We start from the raw sequence: 13,089 nt of genomic DNA on the forward strand, positions 1-13,089 counted from the left end.
TTGTATGAACTTGTTTTACATAAGAATCGACATTCATCTTTTAGCCAATCAGTAAGCGTGAAATTTCGTTTAGCCAATAGGAATGGAAGGTTTTGACACGTGCAGCAGGTTAGTTCTCAGATGAACGCGTGTGTCTTTCTCTTTGAAGCCGGCGACCTCCATTTTAGAACAACTGCAGTCTCAAAACGCTTCTTCTAAATTTGAACTTTTGAAGGTAAAAAAATGAATCTGTATTCATAAGGTAGTATTTGTTAGAGTGTGCAGCTAGTATTATATGTAGTCTGATCGATATTTTGTACTATTTTTAGGTTTAAAAACATGGAAAACCGGCAGGAAAATACAAACAACGACCCGCGAGCGAAACTCTTTGTCGGCGGCCTGAATCGTGAAACAACGAACGAAACTCTGCGAGAATACTTCGAAGCGTATGGGGAACTCACGGACGTTGTTGTTATTTGCGACAGTGCAACCAAGAAATCTCGAGGGTTCGGCTATGTCACATTTGCGGACTATAAAGTTACACGGAATGTTCTCAAAGATAAAGTCGAAAATGGCGCCCACAGAATCGACGGCAAAGAAGTCGAAGTGAAGCGCGCCATTCCGCGAGATGATAACTCGGCCACTTCGCACGAGAAAACTAAGAAAATCTTCGTTGGCGGTCTACCAGAGGACGCGACTAAAGAGGATATCCAGGAAGCAATCGAATCTCTGTTGGAAGAAAAAGTCGACAAAGTTGATTTGATCATGAAAAAAGAAGACGAAACAAAGCATCGGGGCTTTGCCTTTGTGGAACTTAACAACGAAGACCAAGCGGATGAACTGTGCTGTGTGAAAAAAATCCACGTGAAAGGCAAAATGGTTGAAGCCAAGAAAGCCACTCCCCGGGATAGAAACAGTCCCGCAGATGGAGGCCGTGGGGGTTATGGTGGAAGGGGCAGAGGGGGGGGAGGGAGAGGCGGATATGGTGGTGGGGGAGGGTATGGTGGCTATGGGGGATATGACCAGTATAGTGGTGGTGGCTATGGTGGATATGGCGACAGCTACGGTAGCTATGGTGGTGGTGGTGGATATGGTAGTAGTTATGGAAGCTATGATGGATATGGTAGTATGGGCATGTACAACCAGTCCAGCTCTGGGTATGGCAAGAGCTATGGAGGTATGAGTGGCGGTGGTAGTGGTGGACGAGGGCGTGGTGGAGGCAGATACACTCCTTACTAAGGTAGGTTTCCCCTCTATCTTCCAACCAATCATTGTATAGTTTATTCCTATTTCTCCCATTTTCCTCAGGCCCCAAATTTACATTTCTTTGAATTTTCTTAAAGATCACCTACTTACCTTAATGTACTCTTCAAGGCTTTGGAAGTCATAATATTATCTGTCTAGTCTTCAGAAGCTAAGATTACTGTTTTGTTGGATTATCTAGGTGACTAAGCACAGGTCGAGGTATAAGTCAGACCGACTAGGATTCAACTAACTTAAACCTGCAGCATCGTCAGCTAAGGCTAAAGGAACCAGTGATGAAATAAGACCAGCCGTAGGACCAAGCTAACAATCAGCCAAGAAACTAGGACTGACACAAGCTTTTGGTTTCATTGTTTTACTCTTCATACACTGTAAAGATTTTACCACATTGAATTCATTTTTATCTTGTTTGTAGAATAGTCATTGAGTAGGTTCATATTAAAGCTTGATAGGAGTTGATTATTGTCGTCTTAAGTTAGTATTTTTAAGCATGTGCTTCACTTATTTACAGTTAAGAAAATAGTTTGTCCTGAACTAGAACTTGATAAAGCTTTGTTTTAGATTCAGTTGTAGGATATTGAATGAGCTCTTTTTACTAGCAACTGTGAAGTCACCCCACCAACCCTACTTCAATGAAAAAGCCTTCAAGAAAAATGAAGCAAAAATGTTTTCTCATTCATTTGTTTTAAGAGTGAGGTCTATGAATGATCAGATATTTCTGTTACAAGCGCAGCCCAATAAAGCCAAAAGTATTTGATGCAAGAATAAACATTAATGTTTGAGAAATAATGAATGAAATTGAATGGCCATCAGTCGGTGGATAAAAAAGTCCCTCTTAATTGTGAATATATGAATCATATTTTGGTTCAATTTTATTATGCTCAATTTTGAGAGTTTTTGGAGCTTGAATATATTTTAGTCATGTTTCAAGCTAATTTTTTTGTTTTAAATTTTAGTATGAAAATGATTACCATGAATGGTTTGCCTTTACAGGATAGTTTAACGGGATTAAATAATTTTTAAAAGTGCTCCCTTCAATTCCTAAAATTCATAATTAAAATAATCCTGGATTAATAAACTTGAAAGTTCAAGGTATCCAAACTGATCAATTTGTTAGAATGTCAGAATATGATTGGATTATGATTATGTCCCTAAGTAAACCATGGAAATTGAAACAGCTTTGAATCTCTCAACTTTCTATGATTTTTTGCTATTCCCAATTTAAATAAAGTGAAAAGCGTAAGTTAAGAGCTTAAGAAAAGTCCCCAAAAACATTTAGAAGTTGTTGCCATTGTTCTCCTGTACACAACTCAAAGGTAAGTTATGTGGGCTGCTGCAATGGGATGCTGTGGTTGAAACAAGCCAAAAACTACTTGTACAAATTTAGTAAACTGCTGATTCCTCAACACCTCACTAATAATTTGTAAAAACAAAGTTATCCTGTTTTGAATTCCACATTTTGCGTTCAACAGATGGACTAAGGATTTACATACTTTTGAAACCTCTGTCTAGAGGAAAAAAATCGTACAACAATAAAACGAGAATTCTTGAGGATCTAGATACTGTTAAAGTCCCTAATCATATAAAATCATGAAAAGCTGGAAATTGAAGCTTTCACTGTCTATCTGTCCCTAGTGAATTTGACCGATGGAAACAATAATTGGCCAGATAAGCAGAAATATGAATCAATATTTAGTCTTAAATTCCTAGGCTGTAAGGACTCTCAAATACTGTACAAGCCTTCCAAGGGTCATTGTTCGTAAATACCAGCAAGGTCACAAGTGTATGGATCTTTTTATCCTTAGCCCCATGTAAACCTGGTGGTATACTCTTTGAATTTGCCCTCAACCTAAGCTTACAGTTTATTTGAGCATTCTTAGTCATTTGTTGAACAGGTGCATTGGAATTCTAAATCGAAAGATTGACAGGAGAAGTACATTGTGAACAATTTTTTTTTTTGCTCAATTACCCTGCTGCCACGTACTGATGAAACCAAAACCATACAACACACCTGACTTGAAAGGTTTGTATTCATCACTTGTGGTACAAGAGGCCCAAGTGCATACAGAGATGTAATCATTTGTTAGTCTATTCTGTGCTGTAGTCAAATCAGGCCCATAGCTTGAGTTTCTAAAGGGAGAGGTGGGTCCCAAAAGGCCCTTCATAACATATTTTCTCAGAATTTTTTTATGTGTCCCATTTATTTTTGGCTACTATAGAAAGGAGCCTCGCCCCCCTTTGGCCCTCCTCTAGCTACGCCCCAGCATTTGTTAGAAATCTATTGTGACTGATGACCGGTTTTCTTCTCGCACTAAATAGAGGGCGTCAAGTCTCCAAAAGGCTGGATCTCCCCATCCTCTGCTTTTTCACTCCATATGATATTATTTGTTGCATGTGAATCACTTTACTAAGTTCAAATTCTGTTTGCTTTTATTCTTTTAACTATCACTTTAACAACACGAGAGTTGATGTAAATCACTCAAGTCTATCCAGGTGAGTTTAGCAGTAAACATCTGACAATGAACTGCAAACTACGTCTGTTGTACATATTTATTCTTTTAATAAACTTCATTTTGCACTGATGTCAAGTCTTCATTGGTTACAACATTTGCAAAAGGGATTTTTTATCACGTTTTAATTAGTTGCAACACTTGAAAAAGGAGCTTTCTATCATGTCTTCCTTGTTTACAACATTCGCAAAAGGGGTTTTCTATCAAGTCTTTATTGGTTACAACATTTGTAAAAGGGGTTTTCTACGTTTTTCAGTTACCAGAGCCCACTTGCCTTTGGTCAACAGAGGTATGTGACAGTCTGGAAATGGGGCAAATAGTGCATGCAAAATAAACTTCCATCCTGCTGTCTGCAAGAAGACAGAAAAAGTGTTTGATGAGGGTCGGAATGCTTTCTCTAGGAAGGGACATCTTGTTGAAAACATCCTTTCCTGACTGAAAGGGGGTTGGTTTGGCTTGACCTAAGATCCTGAGAAATGAAGGTGTGGGGAAGGGATGGATAATACACTAAATTTTGGCGTGCCCCCTGCTTCAGTGAAAGGCTCTTTAGCCTAAGTCTCTTATTCACGCGACACGCGCTCCCTACGAGGATCTCGCGAGTTGAATGGTTCGTACACGTTTGTGCTCATGGTGCCTATGACGTCACTTGAGGTGGTGTGAGACCCTGAGGGGTGACTTTTTTAGAAAAGCACTAGAATAATTTTTAACCAACATACATACAACCTATATGATCAGATAAATTTATTGACATACTTGACAAAATATTGCGTTGCTATGGCAACCAGGGGGGGCTTAATTACCCCGAAATCATGGTATCCAGTCTTACAGTGATAACTCCTTTATTTTTTTATCAATAGCCACCAAACTTTCAGGAAATCTTCTACTACAACATATGCATACAATGAAGTATAGAAATTACCCTGGTGATATTTTTCAAATTAGAGGAATATTTTGTCAGAAACTAATATTTGGATATTTGTTTGTCAGGTTTGAAAATTATTTTCAATTTGAGATTTAAAGCAAATGTTTATCCTTTAGGTCTTTGTATAAGAATACATATACTGCACATCCCCTGAAAAAAAATAGCCAATTCCAACAAATTCTCTGGAAGATATCACTGTCAGAGTATTACTAATATACGGAAATCTCACAATTTGAGAAATCTCAAGTTAAAGATAACGTAAATGTGTAAATTCATAATGTGAGGGCAGTGTTCAGATCATACTTTCTAAAATCCACCAGGATCATACAGAGAGCCCTCAGCTTGCTTCTTCTTGTCATCTTTCTTTTTTCTTTTGCCTCTCAGGACCTTTCTCCTTGTTTTAGATGCCTCCTTACTTTTATACTCTGCAAGCCGAACTCTAGAAGTATCCTCAAGGCCACAGCCTGCTTCCGTATATTTGCCGGCAGGGATTTTTAGGGCTTCCAACAGTCTTAGTACAGAGCTGTACCCCAAGTTAAAATGACATACAGCATCATACAAGCCCAATTCAAGAATATCCCTGCTGACATACACGTCCTTGGGCACTCGCTGCCAAATCATTGCATTCAAACTCTTATTCTGGTTCTGTGTTTTGCCATGTAGGCATTTCTCCAGCAGACTGGCTTCACTTAGCCTAACATATACCGGCTTTACCTTGGCCAGTATCTCCTATGGCAGACCAGCACTGTGCTTAAATGTATTGGTGTGGTCTGCTTTGTCTTTCTGATATTTACACCAGCTTGTGCTTCCAGTCGGGCAGTGGTCATGAAGCACTCTGGCTTCATTAGAAGCACAATGCATAAGACTAGCATGAATTGCCTTACGCATCTGCTCCAAGTTTCCAACATTTGAACGTATGGCAATGCCATAATAATTCTGTAGTTTGTCAATGAGTGCATCGGTTAGCTTGCCTTTGCCGCCTAGACCTGGGGTGTCACGTTTCAGTTTTCGAAGGGAGTTACCAACTCTCTTCTGTACGTGCCCAATACACTCCTTTTTCTTAACTATAATATTGTCAGCCTCATAGACTTTCTCAACTCTATTAAAGCTTTTGCAATCGCCATCACCATAATATTCAGTGTAACGGATATTGTGGGTCTCTACAGAACGATTGAAGATTCGCTGTACACCCTCAGGCTCCATAGCAGGTGCGGAACCCCTGAAGTTGGCCTTGCAAACGGTATTCCTCGCTATCCTCATCTAGATGATCATGCAGCTTGCATTGTTTGCAGGACACCGTAAGGGCCTCTACATCGAGAACTTTCCCTGTGTCAATAGAGATGCCGGTGACACAGCCATTCAGAGATGAAAAGCCCCTTTTCTGCCAGGTGCCATCGAATGAAGCACCGCAATTGGTTGGCCCATCCGATTTATCTGCTTTAAGCTCTTTTGCAGAATCACCCATACTTTTGGTTGCAATTTCCTTTACATGCTTCAGCAGTGTGCGCGAGTTTTTAGTGAATGCCCTCGCAGTAGGTGGTGGCGGCATGTTCATAAGTAAACATAACTTTCTGGCTCCAGTATGTCCCTTTCCGAGTGTTCTCATGCTGTAAACCAGTCTGCGATTCACTTCATAACTTTGCCCTTGAACTTTCGAAGTATAAGTGATATGCTTCCAGTCACAGTTCTGGCAGGTTAGACGTAGCTTCGAGGCACAACCCTTCCGGTTGTGCTCGTCTTCCCCGAGCACGAGGCAGAACTCGCAACAGTCACCAAATCGTAGCAAAGCGAAAATATTGCTAAGAATGTCCATATCCACGAAACGATACCCGGTCACCTTAGCATCAGATACCTTTGCAGTGGATTGGGAAGGTTTAGGCACTGTATCTGCCTCGACAGCGGTTTTCGAAAGCTTTAGAAAAGAAGCAGATTTTGCAGGGTTGCCTTCTTGAACAGGCTCCATGCCAGACGAACAACTCGGTTCGTTTTCCGACTCATTAGGACTGTTTTCAACTCTCTTATACTCGCTTTCCTCTAAATTGAGACTTCCTGTAAAGCGGTTCCCACAAAAACGCCGCTTTTTGCGTCTCTGGTTAGCGAATTTAGGCATATTTGAAGAGTAAAATGGAAGGTTGTATTTTGATTTGATGTTGAAATGTGGAGATCGATATTTAGGAAGGTACTGCATGTAAACTCTCTTGTTAGTGATCTATTAAGTCACGTGGATAAAACACAGGGAACCCAAACAAGAGAAAATCGAAAACCCCATCGAAATCGGCCCTTTCAAATCCGACTTCTAGATCAAAACAAATTGCAAACAGACCGGTTGCCCCTAGCAACGGCTCGCCAACATTTTTTAAAAGCTTAATACTATAGGAAAAAAATATATTTTCATTTAAATTACACTAAGGCATACATTTCAAGGATAAATAACGGTAACTTTGAGACGAAAATAAATTTTTTCACAATTAATTCAAATTTGGTAAATTTTAGGGTATCATACCGCCTTGAATAACATAATGCCTCCGTCTCCCCCCACCCCCCACCCCCCGTACCCGCGTATATACAAGCTCAGGAATCGTTGAGAATCTATTGGGCCCACAAAAGGTTTTTTTTCTTGATACAGGGTTCTGGGATTTCTAGCATCATTTGGGTAGGATATGTGATCTTAAATAAGCGCCACGCCTTATGGCCTTGGATAGGAAAAATTAAATACGCTCCCGACTCGACCTGCAGAGTAAATAATATTTCCCAATTTTTTTTCGAGGCTTGTCTCTGTTGGGTTTCCAGAACTTCTGAGGAATTCTTTTTAGTCAAGGTTTCCATTTCGTTATTTTGCTTTCTGGTTTCCCGCGCAATTATTGTTTGATTGACAGCTAAGCGGTTTGTGTCAGCGGGCTCACGGCGTTCTTCGGTGTGTCGCAAGAAGAGTTTCATTGTCTGTCGTGCGTCCTTCGAACTCAACTCATAAAAACTTCCCCGAAACCTGCCAAATCGCACTTGTACGGTAAGTTTTCGATGTTTTATAGTTAGTTTAGCTCTCCCACGTTTCTTACTCTTATTTATTCTCTCTCAATTCCAATAAATTTTAAACGAAACGCTACAAGAGCTTGTTACTAGTAAAACGATCGCGTTCCGCTCACTCGTGACAGGCCTACGTTTCTCGCTCAAAAACCTGCAAAAAACGTTAATTCTCGATCCCTTTTCTGGTAAGAGCTTGGCTTGCAGTGTTTTTCATTTTTAATCTCGGTTTTTAAACCCATTTACACTAAGATTTTGTTCCTTTTTACCGGTGAGAGAAGCAGTTCCATATCAGCACGTGGTGATACGAGCCGGCATTTTTGTTTGAGCGAAATCGTTCACGCATTCGCTACTATTCTTCGTGCCTACATTTATTTAGAGTTTTAAAACAACACCTCGGCGACAGAGCAAGGTGTATTTTATTACCTTGGATTGAATGGAGGTATCCTTTCCGTTTAAATGGATGGAAATTACCTGGATTTGGATTCTTTTCGTCGTGACGTGAGCTGTCATGTAAGACTTCATTCACGAAATGGCCGCCGAGGGTCAAACTTATCTGATCGTCCTTTGTATTGTTAGCATGAAAAACCCTTTGGTTATAGTAACAGTAAAGGGGTGCTAATGCCTTTAAAGAAATGACAAAAATATGTTATTGAGTCTCAATTTTCAAATTAAAGAATTAATCTTTTTAGAAATATTTAGCTTAATTTACGTTTAGTCTTACAGTTAAACAGTAAGATTACAAAGAAATAAGATGATTGGCTTGCTTTTTACAATGTGTCCCTGGCTACATGAATAACTCAAACTTCATACTACACTAACTTAACTGTTTTTCAATAACAAAAATTAAAAACTTAGTTTAAATTGAATTTTTTGGTTACATATTCGTGAAGTCATCCTAAATACTCACCATGGTTGTTATAAACTTACTGTTTTTGCCTGAAAGCCCCATTGACAACCAAAGCGATTGTTGTTGTTTTGAAATAGCGCCATTGTATGGCAAGCGATTTGATTGGAGGACTATAATACTCATAATTATTCATTACCAACATTTGAGTTGCGAGTTTCATCTTTTTTTTGCCAGTGATGAAAGCTTTTTAGCCACTGTTTCCATAGTATTTTGGAAGACTAGAATATAACATAATGAAGAAACCACCAAGCAATGCGTGCTTCAGGATAAGGATCATTGACAAATAAAGATTGATGGCATCGGGAAAGATGTTGGTTTATTTCAAGCGATCACTCAAACTCAAACCTATTTTTTGTTTTATCACTGATAAGTACTATGGCCTGTAATTAAACTTCTAGGTTAATGACCATGAAGCGAGAAGATGAGGTGTATATATGCCAAACACATAGGAAGTATATATTTCATTGCTATGATTTGCAAATTCGACTCACGGCAAAACTTCTACATTTTGTTTGTTTCTCATGCATTTTTAGGGTTGCATCAAGGCTCACCTTTGAATCGAACCTGCTATTTTAATTCCCTCTATATGCGAATGAGTGTCTCAGAGTCTGAAAAACTTTGAATTCCAGGAAAACTAAACCCAAATTTATTTGTAGTCGTTATGATTGTTATCACGCAATGTGTACAAGATTCCCTATAGGCAAGATACTGGCATCGACACGGAGGCAAAAAAGCAAATACTGTTCTTATCTTGTGATAAATATACTAACAAAATGCAAAAGGAATTATGTATTGTTTTTGGACGTCAGTGAATGATTAATACAAGTTTCACAAACCTTTTTACCAATTTCCTGAGACCTTCGGCCTTCGGCTCGAGGATGTAAAACCACTTTCATATGGCATCGCATAAATGCCAGAATATAGATAAATCTTATAATTATTTGCCAGGTATTGTAGTAAAACGATAAAGTAATAACTATTTAAAACTTTGCGCGCATATCGACAATTTTAACGTGATTTTAACAACGATAGGAAAAGTTTAAAACAATTTGTAGACTTTCTATTTTAGTGCAGTGCTAAAATAGAGCCTCGATCTGATGTAGGCCTGGTTGCTTATGGGCCTTTAACGAGATTTAAAGATTAAATTAGTTCATATCTTGAGAGGTATTTTGCTTTTAAAGCAAACTTATCATGTTGTATTGATTGCTAGAAATGGGAGACGATAGTAAACTCATGAAGCTGTTTGTTGGTGGGCTGAATGAGGACACAACAGAAGAGACAGTCAGAGCCTACTTCAAATCGTAAGTGATCCCCTTTTACTACCCTCAAGCCTAGATCAAATGGAGATGAGAGTTGTTGAGAGCCAATGAGAGTTCCACTCTTTCCAGCTCCCACAGGGTCACCAAGCCTCTTTGATAGTTGGTGAGAGTGGTCAAAGGATCAATGCACACTACTTCCGCATACACAAGCACATTGCTGCACAGTCAAACAGAGTTGGAACTCTTATTGGCTTTCATCAGCTCTCATCTTTGATCAAGTCTCTAGAACTTGTACTTAAACACTAGGTTTTAGTATAAAAGGCCAACCCCAACAGTGTAAGCCATTTCATTTCTTAACCCTTTCACGCCCAAGTTTTTTTGACTGACGCACACAAAATGACAACAGGTCTTCAGTTTTTATAGATTTTCTCTTTTTCCTTAGAATTTCATGGGCTGACATAGTAAGAACAAATATTGCCCACATAATTATTGATCGGAATAAAGTTTTGGTTTTCCAAATAGTGTATTGCAACAATTTTTATAAGCAGGCAAAGACAAACTTTTTTGAATCTAGCGCAATTTAACCGCGTGCTCGTCATTTGTTAGTTCCAGTTTATGCATGTTTTCAGATAAACTACATCAAGTTAACTTCAAAGATTCAGAGTTAACTCTTTAGGGAAGCATATCCAAGTATTATACATAGCTATTTTTCAGGTTTAAGCGAGCTGGTTGTGATAGTCATGTCAGCACCGTTTCTACACAATACAGCATCAACATGGCGGCAATAAAAGCACGGCTTGCATGGTCATTTCACTTCTAAATTTTAGCGGCTTTATTTTATGGATTGAACAAAACTCGACTGTCCATTTTTGCTCATGATTGTCTAATTGGTTGACAATTGGCCATAATCTGTGAATAAATCAAGTATAGCACAACAACACGAGGATTTTGAGAACATCATCAAGCGGAATGAGTGGTGACTATTGAACAAATTCAAGATGGTATTGTGAAGAATTTTCTGCATTGTTGTTCAGATGCGGCCAAAATAGGCTTGCAAGAAAGTATTATTTGCTGCTATTGGTTTTGCAATATCCAACTGGACGAGAAACAAGTCTTTTTCACTCAAATATTTGCGAATTGTTGGCAATAGTCCGATGCCATGATTACTTACAAAAATACCGAGATGGTGGCTGAATTTATTCACCGCTAGTTCCTGCATCGTTCGCTGTTGCTCTCAAACCACTCAGAATCTTTCTCTTCGTTTCCTTTTTGCCATTTAGAAGCGCCTCAAACAAGTTTGTTCGATTGACAAGAAATTCAATCAATTCAGAATGATTAAAATATAAGTTCTAAGATTAGTTTTTGGTAGAGTAAAGAGTTCAAATTGCTTTACTATACCAAAAACTAATCTTAGAACTTAGGGCCTGTCAGTCACCATTTTGTCATCTAGTAAAAATAACAATTGTGCAGACAAACCATCCGTTTCCATTGGCTGATTTGCATTTGATGAATGAAGCATAATATTTTTTTTATTATTATTTTGATTTCCTCTCATTGAAAACAATAACAAAGATATGGCTGACAAGTGATCTTTAAATAAATCCTACATGTTCCTGTGATTGACATGTATGTATGTGAATATAGCATATATGTTCTTTTTTAACTCCTTATATATTCTATTTCAGGTTCTGTGAAGGCTCGGAAGCAGATGTCTCAAGTGTCTCTCTGGCAAAAACACCAGAGGGGAAGTCAAGAAAGTTTTGCTTTGTGGAGTTTTCCAATGGCAGTGACATCATTGACAACATTGTGTTCAACTTTGAATCACACTCCATTGACAATAAACAAGTTGAGGTCAAGCGTGCCATGCCCAGGGATGATCCCAACGAGCTGGCCCATGTCCGCACCAAGAAGCTGTTTATTGGCGGCTTGAAGGATGAGCATAGCGAGGAAGACGTGAAGACAGCCCTTGCACCTCTCTCCCCATTTGCTCCCCTGGAGATCAAGATGGTTAGGGACAGAGAAACCAACAAGTTCAAAGGTTACTGCTTTGTGAACTTCCCCAACGAACACATTGTTGACAAGCTCTATCTGGTGAGGCATATCCAAGTCAAAGGAAAAGATGTGGAGATGAAGAAAGCTGCTGACCTTGGGGCTGGTGGGCGTGGTGGCCGTGGGGGGCGTGGTGGGGGAAGGGGTGCACCTCGTGGGAGGGGTGGCCCTCGTGGTGGTGGTGGCGGCAGTGGAGGATATGGTGGTGGCAGCTATGGAGGATATGGGAATTATGGTGGTTACTCTCAAGGTGGATATGGTGGGTACGCCGACAATTCATGGTCTGGTGGTTACGGCAGCTATGATGGAGGTTATGGTAATGGTGGTGATTACAGTAACGGGTACAGCAGCTATGGCGGTGGTTATGGTGGGGGGTATGATAGTAGCATGGGCCAATACAGCCAGGAAGCGTCTGGATATGGGCCTAGTCGTGGTACTGGGGGCAGAGGACGCGGTGCTCCCAGGGGCAGTGGTGGATACAGGCCATACTAAACTAGTTTAACTCACAGTATCTGTTTAGTTTAAATCCTCAGTTTCAGTTAAACTTTGGGGCTGAGGCATGATGGCAATTGATTTTAAAATGGACCCAACAATTTGCGCTGAACAGCTTAGTCTAGTAGACATAGTCTTTCACCTTGGCTTCATAAGTATTCCACATCTCTTCACATAAAGTGGAATTTTACCTGTGGGCTCATCCATTTATACTCATTTACTAAATCCAGCTAGCTTTCATACACTTTGTCAAAGTACCCAAACCGCTTTGTGCAGACACCATTTTATCTGTAAATATGATAACATAATGATGATGGGGGATTACAACTGGTGGCATCCAAATGTACTTTGTGGTTGCACCAAGTAGCTAGCATAGCAAGACGTATCATTATCAGATTTATTATATTGAAGGCTATATAAGCTTTATGAACTGAATTTGTTATTGCCGTACAGCCATGGAATGGGTAATAGACACTTTAGACCAATAATAGCCAGAAAGTTTAGACCAATAATAACTGGGAAGTTTAGCCCAATAATAAGCAGGAAGTTAAGATTAGAGACCTGTCTCATTTTGATAGCATCTTGACTTGGCTTATAGAAATGAACTTTTCTCAATTTTATTTCCCTTGCTGTTGTATTTATTTTACACTTTATATCAATAAATCAGTTTTCTGAGCTTTCAAA

At 39.4% G+C, this 13,089-nt stretch overlaps 3 protein-coding genes across 3 annotated transcripts; 2 read left to right on the forward strand and 1 right to left on the reverse strand.

The window, feature by feature from the left end:
* Positions 1 to 77: 77 nt before the first annotated feature.
* LOC5507945 (heterogeneous nuclear ribonucleoprotein A0) lies at positions 78 to 1,699 on the forward strand. The gene is made up of 3 exons (XM_001628535.3): positions 78 to 214; positions 309 to 1,219; positions 1,424 to 1,699. Exon 2 carries the CDS (start codon positions 319 to 321, stop codon positions 1,216 to 1,218), a length of 900 nt encoding a protein of 299 aa, XP_001628585.2. The 5' UTR covers positions 78 to 214; positions 309 to 318; the 3' UTR covers position 1,219; positions 1,424 to 1,699.
* A 3,378-nt stretch (positions 1,700 to 5,077) lies between these two features.
* Positions 5,078 to 7,053, reverse strand: LOC5507947. The gene has a single exon (XM_032376689.2). The coding sequence runs from the start codon at positions 6,860 to 6,862 to the stop codon at positions 5,867 to 5,869; it is 996 nt and encodes a 331-aa protein (XP_032232580.1). The 5' UTR covers positions 6,863 to 7,053; the 3' UTR covers positions 5,078 to 5,866.
* A 497-nt stretch (positions 7,054 to 7,550) lies between these two features.
* LOC5507943 (heterogeneous nuclear ribonucleoprotein A0) lies at positions 7,551 to 13,089 on the forward strand. Its single transcript, XM_001628534.3, has 3 exons — positions 7,551 to 7,681; positions 9,816 to 9,906; positions 11,550 to 13,089. Exons 2-3 carry the CDS (start codon positions 9,818 to 9,820, stop codon positions 12,403 to 12,405), a joined length of 945 nt encoding a protein of 314 aa, XP_001628584.2. The 5' UTR covers positions 7,551 to 7,681; positions 9,816 to 9,817; the 3' UTR covers positions 12,406 to 13,089.

Source organism: Nematostella vectensis, chromosome 8 (assembly GCF_932526225.1).
Source record: "Nematostella vectensis chromosome 8, jaNemVect1.1, whole genome shotgun sequence".
Taxonomy (NCBI): domain Eukaryota; kingdom Metazoa; phylum Cnidaria; class Anthozoa; order Actiniaria; family Edwardsiidae; genus Nematostella; species Nematostella vectensis.